Source organism: Scyliorhinus canicula, chromosome 15 (genome assembly GCF_902713615.1).
Source record: "Scyliorhinus canicula chromosome 15, sScyCan1.1, whole genome shotgun sequence".
In the NCBI taxonomy this organism is placed as follows: domain Eukaryota; kingdom Metazoa; phylum Chordata; class Chondrichthyes; order Carcharhiniformes; family Scyliorhinidae; genus Scyliorhinus; species Scyliorhinus canicula.
This window is the reverse complement of record NC_052160.1, coordinates 107,126,360-107,148,406: the sequence shown is the minus strand read 5'-3', so window position 1 is coordinate 107,148,406 and position 22,047 is coordinate 107,126,360. Positions and strand designations below refer to the sequence as shown.

The following is a 22,047-nucleotide window of genomic DNA, read 5'->3' as shown; positions in this document are numbered from 1 at the left end:
GGGGCAAGCCCTTAATCCATCTCCTTGTTTGCTCCAATTCAAATTCAAATTGAATCCAATTCATGGTCTCCCCAAGAGAGACAAACTAGATCCACGTTGGCAAGAACACGCATTACACCTGATCACGTGTTCGACCCTACCCTTCACCTTAGCCAAACACCGAAAAGTCAGCAAAACTAAAGTGAATATTTACTCTGGGAGGCTTGATATCAAATGGAATAATTTCAATAAAGCTATATAGTAATCCCACCTTAATGTCAGCCTGCCAGCACACACCTGACTGATTGGGAACTCTGATTTAATTTCACATTGCAATGAATCAGAATTCTTCATTGGCATTTACAAATTTTAAAAATGACACCAAATTCTACCGTCATCAATGAAGCTAGCTGGAACCAGAGCAATAAAAGGAGATCTACTATTCACTTGCAAAATATCACTTTTACAGACGAGAATTTCCAAAAAAAATTCAGAATGAAAATTCGAAGTTCTGAACAAATATTTCTTTGAATAAACTAAGCCAATTTATTTTGCCTCACGGATAGCTTTCGGGGGTTTTCTTTCTACATACAGCCCAATCTTATTATTACAGATTTGTGGGGATTCAGTAGAGCAGCCGCACACCTTTCTGTCATTCAAACATCCAACCTGATGAAGCTTTAGTTGTGTGCAAAATCATTTTGCTTATCTCCAGGAGTTTGAATTGTAAAAATACAACTGTACATCAAAAGAACCTTCATGCCATATTGGAAGATGTACTAAAATCTTCACTAGCTAAAGCATGGATTATACATTATCCTCGTGGTATAGAAAATTATTGCACAAATGTAATGTTTCAGTTAAAAGAACTGTCAAAGGAGGAACAATAGCAAACCTATGGCCCAGAAATTGTCATTGGCCATTATAAGCACCTGTAAAAACTAATTTGGAGATGGTCACTGGAAGTTACCTCTTGGCAAAACGGGGATACAGGAACATATTGGAAGCTAAGAATAACTGTGGACTGATTGCTAAAAGAACTGTAATTCCATGGAGAGAGTACTGTGTGATAAGTTTGTGTAAATTCTTCTTTAGTTTAAAGTAAAAGTTGCTGACAAAATGAAAATAGTGTTTAGTCAATAGTGCTTTTAGTTATTTGTTGCAGTAAAAAGTTTAAAATGTGAACATTTTGTCATGTCATTCTTTCAGCTATGAATTAGAAATTCAAAACTCATTTTAAAAGTTATAGTTATGATGGGGATCATAACATAGGGCATTTATACAGTAGCACCACATTATGTCATTTCATTTCAATGCCTCTGATGTCCAACTAACTCTTGGATTCAAATTCTTTCGGTAGATGGTCAAGGACATAATTGAAAAAACATAAAAGATACACTGCAGAAACATAAATTACTGGAGGAAAGTTATCTGCAACTTCTTAACTAATATCAGTAAAGTGTTTACTCAACAGTCGCAACTTCTTCATTGTATTTTGTGCCAATCTGTCTCGTTCTTACTTGGTATCAATTAGAATCTTAGTCTTAAAGTAATCTATCATGTATTTAAAATAAAAATTGTGAGTATGTTCCATAATATAGTATTGGTTTTTCACAAGTAGTGATAAATGAAAATATCTCCCACTCCGATAACTTTGTTAGATATGAAAACATTCCAAAGATTGTTGGGTTACGGGTATACGGGTTATGTGGGTTTAAGTATGTTGTTCTATGTTCTATGTTCTATCCTGTATGCTTTCCAGCTGCACCAGAAAATGACTAGCATCATCTGCTTCTATGGTTACATAATTTAATTTCAGTAGCAGAAGAATTAATTGGGCATTATTGTCAGCATTCACTGTCATTGCTCTAAGTAATAGCAACTGTTGGCAACCACACATGCGCTGTTAAACATGGAAATCCGGAGATTTCTGGCACTGATTCCCCACTCCTCCACAGGGTGCATGATCGAAGTTAATTACAAATCTTCGAATTTAAGTGAACATCCACCACGATTATTCTCACTATCAAAAACCTTGAAAAAAACATTACGCCTGGTTGAACGAGGTGTAATTAGGTTTTCAACAATGCAGTGAGTTGTAATTATGGATGAACCACCTCTCTGGCCCTGAAAAGCTTAGCTTCATGTCATGGAGTTCTAAATTTTTCCATTCCATGATATAATTTCTGTAATTGCTTTCTCATTTTTGTTCATGATATTACAGCATCTATCTTACCTCCATCTGTATATTCAACTCTATAATCTTACAAAGTGCAAAATAAAGTGAATGGCACACCATGCTTATTAATGGCTTGCTTTCTGTGTTAATTCTTAAATGTGATTGACTGCTAAGCCTGTCTGATGGTATTACTGTTGCTGGATATCAGAGATTCCCTATCGCTTGTGGCTAAACTAAATTAAAATTAGGAAGGGGGAAATCCATGTCACAGGGCTCACTAACACTTTGCAGGCAGCCTACTTCAAGGTTATCTTCTGTTTTAGTTAAACAGGTCACCCTCTACGGCAAATATCACACAGTTCATGCAGATACATTATGTCAAATGATCAAGAAATGTCACGCCTCCAATGTTTACAGATAAATGTGTGTATATCACTTCTAGCTTTGATGCTGAGCAGTCCATTCCCAAACGCAGCAAGGCCTGAAGAATATCAAGACTTTGGCTAACAAGTGCCAAATAGCATTCGTGCCACACAGGTACAATGCAATGACCATGTCCAACAAATCTAGCTATTTCTCCTTGATACTAAATGGCATACTATCACTGAATCCCTCCCCCCCCCCCCCCCCCCCCCACCACCACTAGCACCCCCCACACCCCTGGGGGTTACCATTGACAAGAAACAGAACTGGACCAACCACATAGGTATTGTGGCTAAAGAACAAGACCGAGTCTGGGAATCTTGCAGTGCCTAATACACCTTATGACTCCACAAAACCTGTCCACTATCTACAAGGCACAAGTCAGGAGTGTGGTGGAATACTTTCCTCTTGCCTGGGTGAGTGAAGCAACAACACTCAAGAAGCTTGTCACCATCCAGGACAAAGCAACCCGCTTGATTGGCACCCTCCACAAACATTCACTTCCTCCACCACTGATGTACAATGGCAGCAGTGTGTACAATCTACAAGATACACTGCAGGAATTCAGCATGGCTCCTTAGACAGAAGCTTCCAAACCCACGACCACTATCATCTAAAAGGAAATGAGCAGCAATCACGTGGGAACACTACCTCCTGGAAGTTCTCCTCCAAGCCACTCATCACCCTGGCTTGGAAACGTATCATCATTTTTTCAGCGTCACTGGTTCAAAATCGTGCAACTCCCTCCCTAACAACACTGTGGGTGTGCTGGCACTTTCTGGACTACAGCGGTTCAAGAAGGCAGCCCATCACCATCTTCTTAAATGCAATTAGGGGTGGGCAATAAATGCAGGGTTAGTCAGAAACACCCACATTCCATGAATAAAAGAAAGCATAAATGACTGACATTAATAGCTCTACTGATTATTATAAATTAGTTGTTTAGTGCAGCTATTAGCGCACTCATTGTCCAGCATGTGCTTCCCCATCGCAAAATCACATCTAACAGCATATTGTCATGCTCAGTAAAAGGCATGTCATATTCATCAATTTAAACATGCACTGTGCTCACACGGCAGCCTCTGGAACTGTGTTTATTTACTTTACAAATGGACACTAATAGCTGCTAAGGGGGTTCAAGCGACCGTTGTAACTTCAACACAGACTATCAAGCTTTCAGGAAGTTCTGAATTGAATTATAGTTGGTGAAGAATCATTTTTGCTGGACTCAGAAAGACATGTAAACTGTTAACTATTCTTTTGGTTGTAGAAGTGCACTTCTTTAATTGTATCTTTCTTGAGTGTGTGGTATGTGACTTATGCGAGGTTGATATTTTGGGGTGAGTGTGTAAATAAAGAATCCTTTTCTGAAAACTGAAATGTCTGCTGCTGGTATTTCTAAAAATTGTCTATATACTCCCGGGAGTTTTGAAACACACGCATATCTACACTTTCAAAATAAACCACACTGAATATGGACAAAATGGAAAAGGATGGAAGTTTTGGTTAATCTTATCTGTCATGATATGCAGGCACGCATCCAATGGGTCATCAGAACAGGTCACAACCAATGGGTAATCAGGACACCCAGAGGTGGCATTACCACAAGGGGGCACTACACAACCGCTATAAAAAGGACAAGGCACACAGGCTCTGCCTCTTCCATCGGCAGAAACCTGGAGAGAAAGACAGGGTTGATTAACAGCAACATCACACATGGTCTAGAGCAAGCTTGTATAGTTAGCAGAGTAGACTGAGCTACTAGAGTCAGATTAGCAGAGTGCCGAACACATTTAAGAGCATTGTTAATCGCTCAATAAATACGTTGAACTTATCTCAGAGTCTGGAGCATCCTTCAGCAAAGCCTACATCAAGTAGCCGCTTTAGCACAACATTATCTTTCCTCCCTTGTCCGAAGCAATGCATTTTGTTTTGGGTTTTGCAAGCACTGATTGTTTGAGTATGGCCTGCAATCTGCCTTGTAGAGGAAACCAAAAGAACATGCTCTTTGATTCAATCAGCCAATTGTTGTAACGTACAACCCACATACCTAGCACATACTGGCACTGAAAGTCATACATTACATTTCTAATTGTGTGGTAAGTAGAATGTCCTTTTGGACTGACAGTAGCATCATGTTCATAGAAAATACACACATGTGAAATGAAATGAAAATCGCTTATTGTCACGAGTAGGCTTCAAATTAAGTTACAGTGAAAAGCCCCTAGTCGCCACATTCCGGCGCCTGTTACATGTAGCCTATGTATAGTAGCAGTGTAAAGCACTTTCTTAGCCTGTTGTCCAAAGTTTCAAAATATTTTGCCTTTCCTGTGAGGTAGGGGGATCAAGGGTTGCGGGGAGAAGGCAGGAGAATGGGGATGAGAAAATATCAGCCATGATTGAATGGCGGAGCAGACTCGATGGGCCAAGTGGCTTAATTCTGCTCCTATGTCTTATGGTCTTATCTTATTAGGTAGACAAGGTCCTTTTCAGGTCCAAAAGTCCTTTGGTTCTTTTGCGAGTTTGCATGATACACAGCAAACAATGATCTGATCGTGATAGCTTTGATATAATCTATTTCTGCATCAAGCTTGCAAGATGAGCAAATGGCTAGGGTCGTATTTACAAGGTTGCTGAAAAGGCTAATCCTGTAGTGCATGAAAGTTGTCGTTTTCTCCCTCCTCCTGTGGAATGACAATATCTGGGCTAACCAGGCAGATAAAGAACAAATAAAAACTGAGCTGTGAGTGACAGTGGGAAAATTCACAGGTACTATTTTTGATTTCCATGCAGTTTAAGCCATTGATTAAAAACTCTGAGCAAACAAAATTGCTTGGGATGAGTTTGTTTCTCTGTGTTGCTGTGAAGGACTGATATTTAGACCAGAGTCAAAGGAGGATGTTTATGATGTGCTTTAGTGGCGACTTTGGATATTGCGGCTGGCGTCAATCAGCCAAGCCCAGACTATGGGGAATAAATAAATAAAGTGCTTTCATTTTAAACAAGTCGTGCAAACCTACTGTGATTTGTAAAGGGGTAAACAATCTTAGGTGGTATAAACTGAGAACTTGAGGTTTCAGAGAATATCAAAGTTGCTTGCCTCTTAAAATGACTTTCTGTAAAGTGTTAGGTAAATAGCATTGTTATCATTATATCTGCAAGGCCTTTATCTTTCAGTATCAGTAAGACGTGCAGTATTTTTGCTTTGAATCAATCATGCTGTGTATAGATTTGGTAAAATTGTCATAGGACATCTGTTGCTAGTAGACTGCAGCAGAAACAGACAAAAGCTATATTCCCAACCTGGCCTGCCCAAGAGAAAGATTAAATATGATCTACAGGCATATATTGACAGATACTAATACCTCTTTATTAACAATAAGAATTGATTGAACTCCTATGGAGTGAAGATGCACTATGCGATTAGAATCAATTTGTTAATGCATTCAAACCTTAAGATATTTAAATAGCCATTGCTAAACTAACATAGCAATTCCACAAAAAGGCATTAAAATGTTTTAATGATAATATCACACTGGTATTTAAACCTTCCTCTAGTGTACACAGTTCATTGGTTTCTATTTCCTAGCCATTCCCACTGTTATCTATTTATGGGTGAAATCCTTTCGGATTGGAAAAGGACTGTTCTAGATCAGCATCTTGCAGAAATCCTTAATTTACCAAGAAAACCTCTCTGCAGTAAATTGTACTTTCAAAACTTCTGATTGTGAACAGCTTAGCAAGATTTTAACTGCAGAAGATTGAATGATGTGATTCATCAGCAAGTGCTGCCAAAATAAATCTCAAGCGTGTCCAAGCCTGTCCCAGATGCACCTTCAAAATGATCCAAAATTCTGAAAAGTCAATATCCAAATGAGTAGGAGCATACTTTTCGGCTCTGACTGTTGAGTTTCAAATTTGTTATGATCTTACATTGAGCTGACCAGAACTATGTTTACTGATGATCTCATTTATGCTTTCTCCATAGCGAAGCTTGGCTAATAGAGGCGACAGGTGCCACTGATTGGAACATCACTGCAGCGCACTTACGTGGCCTTCCATCAGCGTTCATCCATCAGTGAGACCCTGAGCTGGATTCTCTGCAGCCCCGCACTGAAATTGTGTTTGGCGTGGGGGCGGAGAATCTACATTTAAGCAAGAAATGGGCCGGGCCGTTCCCGCGATTCGCCGGTCCCCGGAGAATCGCTCGCGCTCGATTTACGCAGCGCGGCTGGAGGGCCATTCCCAGGCCCGCCCAGCGATGCTCCGGTCCCGACCGGCCGAATTCCCTACTCTCGCGCAGTGGCTGCGGACTCAGTCCGTGACCGTCCTGGTAGGGGGGGGGGGGGGGGGGGGGGATCACAGGGCGGCAATCGGATGGGTTAGATGGAGTGGTATGGGGAAGATCATTGGGACCTTGTTTGTTGGTCCAGGTCCGCCGGCTGAGTCCGCCATCGTGTTTGGCTCGGTCGCCGGAGGCCGCTACCGTGCGCTTTTGCGGACTCGGAACAGGAAGTGCGGGAGCCTGTATCCACAGCCAAAGCTGCGTGAAGCATTCCAAGGCCCTGCCAGCCCCCCGCAGGTAAGTGAATAGCTGTACATTTTTTTAAGGAAAGTCTGAAGTAGAACACCAGCGTTTCTACGCTGACGTGGGGACATAGCCCCATTTTTGGAGAATCCAGCCCTCTATTCTCCAACGATTTCAAGGAGATAAGGAAGGCCTCAGAAATTATACTGGAGCTATTTTTGGGTGGGTGGTGTCTTTTAATACTGCAGCAAGTCTAGACACCAAGTGCCATGTGGCTTTATCACCGACAACTGTATCTTACATCCAATAATCCACTTATTGTATTGTTTCACTGGGCGGGATGCTTCCGCAATTGACGGGGCGGCCTGTACCGGTGCCAAGAATGGCGCGAATCACTCCGGCGTCGAGCCCCCGGGAAGTTGCGGAATCCTCTGCACTTCCGGGGGCGAGGCCGGCGCTGGATGGGTTTTGGCGCCGCGCCAGCTGGCGCCGAAGAGCCGCCGCCTGCCGACGTGTTCTGGCGTATGCGCAGTGGGTTTCTTCTCCACGCTGGCCATGGTGGAGTGTTACAGAGGCCGGCGCAGCGGGAAAGAGTGCCCCCATGGCACAGTCCGCCCGCAGATCGGTGGGCCCCGATTGCGAGCCAGGCCACCATGAGGGCCCCACCCTGGGGCCGGATCTCCCCACGCCCCCCCTGAGGACTCCGCTAGCCATCCTCCAAGCCAGGTCCCGCCGGGATGGGCCATATCCATTTCACGCCGGTGGGACTGGCTGAAAATGGGCGGTCGCTCAGCCCATTGGGGCCCGGAGAATTGCAGGGGGGGCCGCTGCCAGCGATCCCTGCCCCCAGCTAAAAACCGCCACCGGAGAATTCGGGAGCCGGCGTCGGAGCGGCATGGCAGGATTCATGCTGCTCCCCGGCGATTCTCCGACCCAGTGGGGGGGGTCGGAGAATCCCGCCCAATATCACCGACACTTCTGAATCCATTCTGGAGGCTGTGGATGAATGAGGAACTATCAAAATTTAATGTTGCCTTCACGCTTTGGTTTGAAAGCTTTTTTTTAAAGTCATCCGTTACCTTTGTTAGTATTTAAAATTAGAAAACATTTTGAAAATGAACTGATGTTTTCACATTGTAATCAAAATTAAAATTTGCTTATTTGAGAATTTTCTCAATTCTCCCAGGAACTGGCTCCAAATAAATCATCTTTAAACGGCACCTCGACCAGCGCTGAGTCTAATGGTCCCCAAACCAGATCACTGAAGTCTCAAGGGCTTTCCCACCCTCCCAGACATTCACTACCAAAAAACCCACCATATTCCCTGTGACCAACATTCATCGCCGGCATCCGATCCCCTCAAATTCCACTCTTCCCTCCTTCCCACCCACCACACATATATGCAACCCACCCATGGGGCTCCCACTAGGGTCCGCCCCTGACACTTCACCTGGTACAGGTTGGCACTGCCAACCGGGGGGGGGGGGGGGGGAGCGGGGGAAAGGAGGGGAGGAGGATGAGGAGGTCTGGAGAGAGTAGTCGCTAATGACAAGCTAGCGTATTAAAAGGAGGTTCCCGGGGTTTTTGCTACATGATTTGCACCAATCCACTCGAGGTTGCCGGAGGCGAGGCTGAAAATTCCAAAACCCGATCAGGCTGGAGAGAATCGCATTTTATTCTCTCTGGATTTTGAGTTTGCGCCGGGTTTCTCATGGGAGGAGTGAGCAGACTCAAAATTGCCCCTGTAAATTGCAACTTAACCAGTGCAATTTCAAGCGCATCTTGCCTAAAGTGGAAAATCTACTCCAGCAGATAGTAAATCTTTACTCGATATTCACATTGGCAACATCCATTTCACATCCTCAAAAAAGGACACCACCTGTGAGAAACTCTATTTGAAATGCTGGAGACTGCTTCCTTCACTTTACATCTCCCTTTCACACTCTTGACTTCTTTGCTTAAAGAAAGCCTTGAAATCAACATCCAGATCTGTGAAATCAGACACTGCAATAATTACAAGAGCAGAAACAAAATGCCACAATGTTGGAGCAAAAGAAAGCAGCCGTCAGATTGTCATGATGTCTTCATAAAGGAGTGAAGGACAATAATTACGGTTTCACATTCTTACCACACATGACTGAATGAATTGTGACCAAAGTAACTATCCATTTTGTGTTCCCTAATGTCTTTACAATGTAATCTGTAGTTTCATTTAATAGGGGATTTAGCGTCTCTATGAATATGGAAATGTTTCAAGGAGCTAAATAAATAAAATAAAAACAAACTTAAAGAAAACATTGCACAAAATAAGTTAAGTGAAATTTGATTTTTATAGAATGCCAACTATTGTTCTTAGAGTCTTTTGAATCCCATGATTTATTATTTCAATGTTGTCATAAATCTGTTCCCAATCCTGTAAATTGTCATGATATATTACAAAATTGTTATTTTTGGACTGTGCTCATCAGTGTTTTACCTGATGTTCTTACATGATTTTAGTTACAATGCAAATCTATTAAATTATTGCAAGCTCTTAACAAAACACTACTGTGAAACTTTCAATGACATACTGTTTGAAATAAGGAACCCCCAGAGCATGTTGGAATAATCCACCAGGAAGCAACTGTTCTGATTTTCAAAACTGTATGGATATAGGAAGGACAGTGATGACCTCTCGTATCTGTGTTTTTACATGTTGGCAGCAGCATTGTCGGTGAGTTTGCTTTGGGACAACTGGCATTGATCTCAAGCATTGTTTGAGATCTTGCACAGACACTGAAGTGGTTACCGAATAGAACAAAAATGATTTGTTTACATGGGGGATGGAGAATGGTGGCGGGGATGTGGATGCAATCTTACATCGAGCCAAATATTTATTACCAGCATTAAGCACTGCAGGGTACCAGAACGAGCAGGGAAATAGTTAAACATTAGTAACTTTTTTGGGATTGCATTGGTGTACCATTTCCCCAACTAGAATGGACTTTTGTGCAAGATTCTTGACAAGATCATCACAACATTAACTGATCACACTGAGCAGCGTCTCACTCCAGAATCAGTTCACCTTGGTGAAAGTAGAAATCAAATTCAACACGTTTAGTCTAGTAGGGCTTTGTTGACTTTAGCTACAGCATAAAACCATCCATCACTGCTTCATTATATTCAATGTTGAAAAATGTCAAGCTTGTGTACTTTACCCATTTCTCGTGCCTTTTTTTTTTCTCCCATGTTCATTTAAAAGACCAACATGAAGATGCATGAATCAACATCTAACTTTCTATGGCTTGGATAGCTACATAACCATAATACAAATATGCATGGTATAACCCTGTCAAACTCAAAGATGAAGCAACATTTTTTTCCTAAAAATGGCAACGTTTCAGGTTATGACTGAAAACTAACGTGTTTCTCCCCAGAGAAAGAGCCAGATTTTCTCTTCAGATCTTCTGATACTTCGTCCCAAAAAAAAGCAGAGGTGGCGTGTTTTGCGGCAACACTCTGGCGGTGGGGAGCCTCATTGGCAAGCCAGCTCTTCAGAAATCGGGGAGCCCTCATCTCAAAGAGGAGGTGAAGGCCCACCACCATCACCGGCATTGGGGCTCCAGTGCCCCACCCTCCATGAGGCTCCCTGGAGGCCCTGCCCCCTAGCAGGCCAAGGGAAGTGCCAGGGTACTGCCATGTTCCTGACCAACTGGGGGCTACACTGGCCTGGTATAGTCATTTTGTCTGCTGGAGAGCAGTATTGATTCCCGCCAGCATGGTGTCATACAGGCAAGGGGAAACAGCTGGGGCAGGATTCTCCATTGGCTGACGCCGGAATTGGGAAACACGATTGGGCGAAGAATCAGTTTTGATGCCAAAATCATGGCGGGCCGCCTGTTACACGCCAAATTGCAATTTTACGGTGCCTCGATAGTGGTGTTAATGGATTACAGAACAAACGTAAAATAAACACCATTAGCATATCATTAGCCAGCCTGATCTGTTATTCCCCAGGGGCCTCTTCGATGCTCCGCATCCACTGGGGCAAATTCTCAACGGCGAGGTTCACTCGAGATTTTAAAAATCGTGAAACTAGCGCCATGGCTTCTGAGGGAGAGAGCGGGGGCACGGAAAGTGTCCAACATTGCCATAGTTTACTGACAGTCTAGCTGCTGGCTGGGGGGCTTCTGCCAGGGTAGGGGGGAGCAGCCATGAGGTGGAGTGTGGATTCGGGGTGGACATGCAAGGAGCACCATTGTCGTGGCCTGCATGGCAGGAATGCTGCTCCACAGGCCACTGACTGTCCACTGCATTTAGGGCCACAGGTTGTATGTGTGTGCTCCCAGGGCACCCCTCTAGGTGCCCCCAGGCCCCAGCGGACCCATCACTGGGATGGGGGTGCTCCAGCGCAACCAGTGCCATCTTGTTGGCTGGGATAAGTGTGTGTGGGGAGTGTAATGTGTATATGCGGCTGCAGCTTGTCAGCCTCCTGAGTGTCAATCACAGACCCTACGAATCTTGCACCGTTTCGCATTGGAATCGATTCCATTCCATATGGCGCCGGTGCTAGCCCCTCCACGGTTGCTGAATTGATCCAGGTGCAGTACCAATTTTGCTGTCATGGAAGTCCACGAATCCTGCCCTGGCGTCAACACTTAGTCTCAGGAATGGAGTATCCTGCCTCTGATGTCCCCGGAAGATATGGCGTTACGCCATTTAAGCATATTTAAATGAATGCAAATCGATGGTAATCAAGTTCACAACCACATTGGTTATGAACCTGATTACGTTGCCAGCGGGGGTGGGAAAGATCTCATTCTGAGAACTCATTCCGAGATCTCCCTGGGCACAAATCCCATTATGGCCCTTTCGCGAGAGTTGGTGGCCATAACAGGATTTGCAACCATGGCAAATGGGCCAGGAGAATCCTCCCCGAGTAAATTATGTACTGCTTTAGCTACCCATTATATTAAAGGGCATTGAGAGATTGCAGTAATTGCTTAGAAGACGAATAAAGGTGATTCCCCAGTTTAAGATTCTAGTTTACGAAACACTCAAAACTGAATTTTCTTTCAGCACAAATGAAATGGAGAAGTTACCTGATCTAAGTTAAAGTTAGCACATAAGTTAAATTGATCATTGTTTTTGAGTTTGGAGCTGACCAGAGGCAATGGATAACACAGATGTAAACAGGTTATTTAGCTTGGATTGCGAGCACAGAGCTAAAGAAAATGAATGTAAAGATACTGGGAATTCTTCCTTTCCCCTAGCTAACAAAGTGATAGATATGTAACATCTACTCTGTACTAAAACAACTGATGCTCTCATCCAAACTTAGCTGCAATGGTTGTATCGGTAGCAAATGCGATAAATTAGATGGTTGAGTTCCTCAATGCTCCAGAAAACAAAATTTATGTCCATCATTTGCTGGAGTACTGATTAAAATATATTGTACTATGCATAATCGTGAATCAAAAGGCAGGTAGCCATTGATCGATGCATTGATCCCACTGATTTGGTAGATTAAACTAGTTCTGATTGCCATCAGTTTTCTTTATGCCATGATCTATCAATAGACTATCATTCGAAAAGTACTTATTAGTGGCAGATGGTAATATTTACCACCTCTCAAGTTTAATGTCTAAATTACTGCAAACCTTTTAGATATTTGTTTAAATAATTATGGTAAAATACATTTTGAAGACCACCTGTAACAGAAATTTGCTTTTTAATGTGTCTTTGAGAGCCATCATTATAAGCAGATTCCACTACTTCACTTGATAAATGGAATGGAGAAAGTTAAAGGCATATGGAAAAACTCATCATTATTCTGTTACTGTTATTATTTTGCTACACTTTATTGGAGCCCTAATTAACCTCCTAAGCCATAATTAACCTCGTGAACCAGATTATAATCTACTTACTTGCCTATAGATGTGCAATTACAAAGGTCAGAAATGTAACTAGATACTGTCTGATTCAAATCCACGCCTGCATGGACTATATCATGATATCAGTGTGGAATCATTAAAATTTATGATATGACATATGGAGGTAATTTAATAGCATGATTTCTTTATTATAGTGGCAATAGCTATATACTGGATGTTTGATCAATTATCTTTGCACTAGGTCGAGATTTCATAAAGTTTTGTCTTTTTGGACTATGGTTGACATTGAGCACATTGACACAACAATCATCGATACATTACTTCACTTGTCACATTATTTCACTCGTCTCCAGATTAGTAGTGGGGTCTGTAGCTTGCGCAATATGGACACTCTTATTAATTTATTAATAATATGTTTGGAGGCCTTAGTTAAATATTGTAGTCTTGATGGATTGAACATGTTTTTCTGATTTGTAATCCGGCTCCTACCTGTAGATCCATAGCTGCATTGTCCAACATAGCTGCATAAAAGTGAATGGGAAGGAAAGTGCAGGGGGTGGCATGGTAGCACAATGGTTAACACTGCTGCTTCACAGCACCATGGACCAGAGTTCAATTCCGGCCTTGCGTAACTGTCTGTCTGAAGTTTACACATTCTCCCCATGTCTGCATCGGTTTCCTCCTAGAGCTCAGGTTTCCTCCAGGTGCTCCAGTTTCCTCCCACAGGCCAAAGCTGTGCAGTTTAGGCGGATTAGCCATCTAAATTGCCCCTTAGTGTCCAAAGATGTATGGGTTACGGAAATAGATTGGGTGAGTGGGCCTTGGTAGGGTGCTCTTTCGGAGGGTTTGTGCAGACTTGATGGGCTGAATGGTCTCCGTCTGCACTGTAGGGATTCTATGATTCTAAGAGTTCAACTGCCCAATACTTGCTGCCCTCCATTCAAAACAAGCACTAACAATGCAAATTTGTCCACCATCACATCATGAAACCATTTCAGATCAGAATTAAGTATTGACCCCAAAATGTTGTAGCTGGCTAACGGACAGAATCCACCCTCAGATATTAGATAAAATTACCCTTGTTTGCTTATTTTCATGATATTTTGTGCGTAAGTTTTCTGTAAATTAGATACAGAAATAGCATTGCGCCCTCTACAGTGCATCTGTGATCTGAGTGAACAAGGTAAGCAATGTATATCTTGAACCAGATTAGTCAGAGTGAAGGACTGTGAAATTAACACAAGGAAATGCAAATTAAAATGACGTTTTCAAGTCTAATCAGGTGCAGAAAGAGAATTAATGAGAGGGAACAAAAGACTGAATTAAGCGGGGAGGGCAAAGACGCAGAGAAAAGGTTAAAAGTAAATCTCAAAAACAATTAGAACTGAAGGAATGAGCCTCCAAACTTATAAAATGCCCCACTAAGGGTTGTTACCAATTTTTGTTTAATTTATTGATTATTTATACAATTTATGATAGAGGAAGGGCGTCCCAAATCTGATGGGGCCTTCTGACTGAGGTGCCCCATCCCCAGCCTGCCCTGGATCAAGGGTGGAAACTTTTTCTGTTCCGCTCCCTGATACAACCAGCACGCGCCAGTTTAAAAATTGAGGCTGAGCCGGAAAAGAATCTTCTGTGACCATGTCGTTAGGATGGACAATGTACAGTTGTTTATGTAAGTATTTTATGGAGAACTGGAGGAGATGGTTGAAGAGAACATAGTTGGCAATAAAAGCATTGCAAGGACACACTAAGGTTCACCTGATGCAGTGCACCATGGTTGTCGACTTTTGGAAAACATGGTCACTGGCTCATGCAAATGCAATTTTTGTCATGAGAGGACAAGTTAAAATGTTTGAAACACAATGCCCTGTCAGATGCAAGAAGACGATGAGGGAGGATTTGATACCAGAGGATTAAAAACAGAACTCCCATCCCAAAAACATGAGGCTTGTGATAGGCAATATCCATAACAACCTGCATGGTCATCAGGGCACTCATCTCATCTATCATGAACTTAAGCTCACTTCATTGTTGGCACTATCACCCTCAAGTACAGGGAGCATGTTAATAGTGCTTCGACTGACAACAGTAATTTAGTTGAATGGATCTCAGGTTATATACAAACTTTGCTGGGGTGGTGGATTGGGAGGGGGTGGCAGGGCGATGGAAACGGATATATTGAGCTACAAAGCTGCTTCTCATTCGTACTTTGTATCTTCACATTAACGTAAATCATCTTAATAATGTACACATTTCTAAAAACTCCCTTACGAATGGAGAATCTATGCCAGAAAACACCCCACCCTTATATAACAGCTTTTCTTAACAACCCTTTTTTCTTTACATGGCTCCTAAAGTCTGTGCAATCTCCACTGAATATATTTATTTCAATTTTTTAAATATAGGATGAAAATTGAGATAAACTAAATAATGGATTCATAGTTTTACACTGAACGGATCCAAAAGCTGGACTTGGGTACAGTTCTAAAGTTAATACAATTCTAAACATTAATGGAGAGCCAGGATAACATTATGAAATGTAAATAAGTGTTTGGAATACTGGGGGATCTAGATAAAAGATGCCGAGTTCTAAAAATATGCACAGTGATTTAGCGTATGAAAGATGAACTGCAAATAGGATGCATCAATGGAAAACGTGAAGTGGCACATATTGCTATCTATGAAGAGTAAATGTATATTTTTAATAAAGAATATGCAATTTAATATGATGAATGGTGGGAAAGCTCTGAGTTAGTATTTATGTCAACATGAAATTATGTTGGCAGAACATAGTGTATCTTAACCAAAAATCTGAAAAATATTGGGGTGTCTAAAAGAACAGCAATTTCAAGTCAATATAATTATCTGTGAAACACAATCTTTTGTACTTTTTCAAAATATGAGGATATAAAAGAACAACATGAATTTTAATCACTGAGCTAACAGGTGTTAAGGAAGTTAAAGTCATTATCATTGTTAAAAAATGATCACAGGACAGATCCTTAATTATTCTTAAATAGTGAAATCATTACACATTGAGAGCAGTCACCAAGGAATACTTTGTCCAAATTTAAACACAAGATGTAATTATTATAAACATAATAATAAGAAACCAAACTCTCCATATGCTGAATAACTGAGGTAAGGAATAGACTGCCACCTAGTGCATCAAATACTGATACAGTTAAAACATTCAGCAACAATTGGATCAATTTATGATTCAGCAAAGAGCAGGGTCGGTTTGTGTTGAATGAAGTGAAAAATTGGCCAAGTTGGATTTTGAACAGGATTGAACTTGTGGAACAGGTTGATATGTAAATATAGAATCTTAGAAACCCTACAATGCAGGAGACCATTCAGCCCATCAAGTCTGTACCGACTCATGAAAATGGCACTTAACCCATGTCCACTCCACTCTATCCTCATAACCTAATCTGCATATCCCTGGACACTCAGGGGCAATTTATCACGACTAAACCAACTAACCCGCACATCTTTGGACAGTGGGGGGAAACCAGACCACCCGGGGGAAACCCATACAGACATGGGGAGAACGTACTAACTCCACACAGTCACCCAAGGTCGGAATTGAAACTGGGTCCCTGGCACTGTGAGGCAGCAGTGCTAACCACTGTGCTACTGTGCCACCCTGTATGTAAGCATATATCAATGCCTATTTCAGTATTTTTCAATGTGTTGAACTTCTTCAGCCCTTTATGCATCTTGTTCAATTCCGGCTTGAGTCACTGTCTGTGCGGAGTCTGCACATCCTCCCTGTGTGTGCGTGGGTTTCCTCCGGGTGCTCCGGTTTCCTCCCACAGTCCAAAGATGTGCAGGTTAGGTGGATTGGCCATGATAAATTGCCTTTAGTGTCCAAAATTGCCCTTAGTGTTGGGTGGGGTTACTGGGTTATGGGGATAGGGTGGAGGTGTTGACCTTGGATAGGGTACTCTTTCCAAGAGCCGGTGCAGACTCGATGGGCTGAATGGCATCCTTCTGCACTGTAAATTCTATGATTAATCTATGACAAAGGTTCGGCACAACATCGTGGGCCGAAGGGCCTGTTCTGTGCTGTATTTTTCTATGTTCTATGGTGTCAACTATACCCCAAAAACCAGCTGAGCAACCCGATAATAGTTAAACATTTCAGCAGGCTGCTCAGAGAGGCACACTGCAGCCCCGGGCTGCTATCCCCAATTTTCCCTCCCTTAGCAAGGCATTAAAAAGAAGCAACTGGGCAGCACGGAGTATCAAACATGAACACGATGTTTTTTCAACGTAATGCACATCCTTGTCCCTACATTATTCTCAAGAAATTACACTGTATCGACCTTGATCCCTCGAAATCAAGTTAAACAGCTGCAATGCAAGTCTGTGTAGGGACATCAAACAAGCATACCAATCTCTCCCATTGCTTTAGGACATGCGAAATAGATTGAAATTGCAGCTCAAGAGTTGAGCGCTCGTTTCCAATACCAAACTGCAGAGTTTTACACTGCCAAGTTATTTTTCTCGCTGAGATCCGCCTTCGTACCGGCTTTATTCGAGTGCAAACTTGGCAGTGCAAGTGAAGGCTTAGATTGTGAATGATATGGTGTACATTTATTATAGGTTATTAACACATCAGCACATGCTTAGCACATGGTGGAGTGCTAAACTTGATAACAGGTTGCTAGAACCTAAATAAAGGCACACCTTGAGCTCATTATAGAAATGATGCTACTTTTTGTTTAGTGTGCATTTTTCAAGCTTGCAGTCACAATAATGAAAGAAGACTCTGATACTGAGCCAAACCATATTCTTATCGCAGGTTCACAGCCGATCCGTGAATCTATCGCGATCCATAATCTAAGATATATTTTACCGTTTGGAGTTATCTTCGAAATTGCAAATAAAATGCAAAGAATGTCAGTGAGACTAACATTTTAAGCAATGCATAAACGTCTTGAAACATCAAAAGGTAGCATCATCAAAGAGATTTGACTTGCAAAAACAAAAATTGCAGCACAGATTCTTGGGCATGTTCGGTGTATGCCAAATGCCTTCAGTGTGATTGCATCCAGTCTAACTACGGACATTGTTACCTGTCGAGAGAGTGACATGGAGCTGACGGTGCAACTTACACTGGCAGTTACAGCTTAATGCCTGGCCAAGGAAAACGGAGCTCTGCACACATATGCGAATTACCATCCCAATGTTAGTACCAGCAGGGGAAATTTACCTCGTCAGCTCTCATGAAAAATAAATGTCCATACCAAAAAAAACCTATATTGCTTTACACCTGGCTGTAGTCCCATTGCAGCAGGTGTGAAACTGAAGCAGTCGGAGGCTATCTTCTCCTTTACAAAAATCAGACCCACACAATCTCTTCCAATTACACTCAACAGCTTGAACAGTGCAATCCCAATATTACTTCACATCAATATAAACAGAACATAATACATATTACAGAATATCGTGTGTGGGAATATCCACGCACTCTAGTTGCTAAACCAATATATCTGTTAGTTGAAGTACGTTAATGATAGGCAGCTCAATTCAAAGGTAACAGTTGTCAATTAGTTGCCAGGTACCTGCAGAGTACCTTAGCTACACCAGCACCTACTATCTCCTTTAGCAGTGCGTGTGTGTGTGACGGGAGGTTGTTAATGCAGTTCTGGGGGGAAAACTATATTAAATTATAAGACACGTGGAAATAGTTATAACAAAACTGCAGGTATTTGCATTTTCCATTAAGTTTGTTTGCTATCATTTTATATTGAGCGTGGAGCGCTCAGGAAAACTGTATTTTGAAACAGACAAGTCTCATAAAGAGATTACATTCGAAGAATTGTATTGGAAAACGAGACGACGCAATACGCTCGCGATGTACAGATATTCTGATGGTTTTTCTTTTAAAAAATAACGCAAAATGGAGATGCTAGACACTGGAAATGTGTTCAAAGATACAGGTGAGCGTGAGATTGCATCGGTGCCTGAAGCCATTGAGTGCGGACGATACCGACATTTTCATTGATGCCTGTACCATTTCCAGCGATTTCAAACATGTTTCAAAATTAAATCACAGCCAAACAGCTTCACTGATCTTCCCAGTCCTTTTGTTGGCCGCGGGCTGATTTATTCCCGTCGTGCAAATACAAAACGTGTAAAATGTTGATTTAGTTTGTGAATCAGTGCGGACACGCTTGTAAGATCACCGTCAGAAAAAGTATGAATGAGCAAGTTACAGATCCGTAAATCACTCTGAATTTCGGGGGGAATTTCACCCATATTTGAATATACGTAACTTGAAAAGCAACACGTCTGTATGATTACTTGAGGACTGACTGGTCAGCTCTAACTGTCGTGCTAGGTCTTCACCACTATGCAATAATGTACTGCTCAAGAAATAGACTTACACCTAGAATCTTACACGAAAAATACAACATCCACCCACGTTTCTCTACCGAAGCGAATAAAACATTGAAGTTCCGGCGTTAATTAACGCGACGAGCGTTAGTACCAGTTCAACTTCCGAACCAGTGACATGTTTCAATCTCTCTCTCCCCCTGACAGATTGCCCTATTCTGACGTTTCCATTTGTTAATCCTTACTGTCTTTAATTTATTCTGCACGTTGCAAATCTTTGATCAACCTGCTGTAAAGGAGCAAAACAACAGTTCGGGTGAACAGCGCTTTCAACGCTACCTGTAGTGAGGAAATAGGGGTTTGTTCACAAGGACAGCGCCAGAAACCTCCCCCAAACCTAATCCGAGATGTGGACATTCACATCCGAAGTCTGCAGTCTCCGAACAAGCACCTTGAGTCGGTGCCTTGCTGCTTTGTGGAGCTGCAGATTGGCTCTTGTGAAGACATGCCGCGGAAATGGCACGTTTGAAGTAATCATTTTGTGGGTGAATTACTAATGCATTGCACAAATATATGGCCAGCAATATTCAGGGGAATATTCGCACCGCTCCACAACCAGAAGGGCGCCACACTGTCCAACTGGATACACCACGTTGATATAACGTTGAGGAATAGTTTTTTTTGTCGGGGAGTAAGCAATTGCAAAGGAACCGGATTAATATTCCTGGCAGGTGCAGCACTAAAAGCAATTTAGAAAAGCTTTTTGATGTGCCCGTCCATTTCTGAGCATGTCACTATGTTGTTGTAGCCTGTTTGTCTTTCATATAAAGTTTCAGCTGTTTAAAATTCTAAGCACAGGGCGGAAATTCTTCTCCTTTCCCTTTTAACCAACCGACGGAAGCCAGTAATTGCTTTTTTCTTTCTCAGAAACGATTCCTGGCACCGGACACTCGTTTTGCCTTTGCAGTGAAGGAATGTGCAGTTTTACTACAACACTCGTGTGCTTTGTGACAGCGGACGGGTGCATCTGTAATGTAATTTCAATGTTATTCCCTTGCACCGTTCCAGTGCGTCTCTCATCAGATCCCATCTAGGCAAGGGTTAAACAAATCGTTCAGTGCCTCCAGAGTGCATTCTGGAAGCTGGGAGCCACAATACACAGGAGGTATGTTCAATCAGTAACTTCTTATTCATTCCGTCCCAGTTAGGCATCATTGATCTGATATCTCACACCATCGCCGTTATTGACCAACATGTCAGTAGCTTCAGCCATGTAAACACTGGCCATTGTGAAAACATAACTATTTAACACTCATCTCAATGAACGCAAACTGTCCAAGTCCAAGGCAGATAGACAGACTGAAATATTCCTTCGGGCTCTCTGGAGTGACCATGATGAGACCATGCCTCACTAGCAGTGGTTCTAATCCCAGGGCAATGAGAACTAAGTGAATTGGTTTGAACATGTACTGCTTCCGAGTGCATTTTGCAGCGTGACTCAAATATCATCGTGCACGGGTTGAGGAGGCCACTCGGCCCATTCTGTCGGTGGCGGCTCATTGAAAGAGTTACCCAATTAGTCCCGCTCTTCCTCCCCTTTCCCCCATATCCCAAACCCCCCCCCCCCCCCCCCCCATTTATACATGTCTATCCAATTTCCTTGGACTGGACCTGCTTCCCTCACCATTTCAGACACAGCATGAACACCCATCACCAACATTCAGCCCTTCATTATTTTCTTGCCATATGAACCAAGGCGCGCAGTTGCCCTTTCTCTGGACTCCAGTCCACAGAAACGGACGAAGGGACAGTAAGAGGAAGCACGTTGTCCCAATTGACGGTAGCCAACGTTTCACGTTTAAATACCAGTGGTATTCTCTATAAGACTATAACTGTGGGAAGGGGGGGGGGGGGGGGGGGGGGAGCTGGAACGATGCTCCTTTACATTCATTCCTTGCTGTACTGCAACACGCTTCTCAGTAATATAACAGTCACTTACAGATAGGACGTCAACGGGCTCAAGTCTTCGGGCAGCGCCGCAAAGCCCAGTTCTGAGCAATCGACCCACAGCAGAATGCCATCCTCTTCACAGTGGCACAGGGCTGGGCAGGCAGGACTCGTTGGCGCTTGGCTCGAGGAGGCATACCCAGCGAGGGTGAGCAGCAGCAGCCAGGACACGGGCATTCTCCTCTGCGATGTGAGTAGCAGCGCTTGGCGGCTCTGTGCAGATGTCACTTTCAGCAACACACGTGTGTCTGTGTGGATGCAGATCTCTGCAAACTTCACTCAGCCCCGACTGCCACCGCATCTACCTATTGTAGTCCAGGGCAAGCGCACGTCTCCCTGACTGGCTGGCGTCGTGGGGCTGAAATTGGATGATTGATGGTTGTGGGAGGAGCTACGAGCTCCCCAAACGCAGGCGAAGATTTACTTGATAGGTTTGGTTAACCAACATTTAATTCTGAAGTGACCCCTCTTTTATTTCACAGGAAAAAGAAGTTTGCATGTCTATCATTCATTCAGCTCCAGTTACACCCTATCAAGTTACTGGTCTCATTTTCTTTTGGAACGAGTGTGCATTGACTGGGGATATTTGTAACCGCGTGTTTCACTGTAATTCCGAATGTGGACAGCTAGTTGCTGTTTCAACTGTTCCTGTAAACCCTTTCCTCAGGTGCACGAGTTTTCCAGACTTTTGAAGGAACAAAAACAAC

At 42.7% G+C, this 22,047-nt stretch overlaps 1 protein-coding gene across 1 annotated transcript in view; it reads right to left on the bottom strand.

The window, feature by feature from the left end:
- The window catches only part of LOC119978360 (leucine-rich repeat-containing G-protein coupled receptor 6-like), a 294,338-nt gene extending 272,682 nt beyond the window's left edge, over window positions 1-21,656 (bottom strand). Inside the window, 2 exon segments of the mRNA XM_038819949.1 lie at window positions 21,333-21,530; window positions 21,532-21,656. Coding sequence (XP_038675877.1) covers window positions 21,333-21,530; window positions 21,532-21,641 — 308 coding nt within the window. The 5' untranslated portion in view covers window positions 21,642-21,656.
- Between the last annotated feature and the right edge of the window lie 391 nt (window positions 21,657-22,047).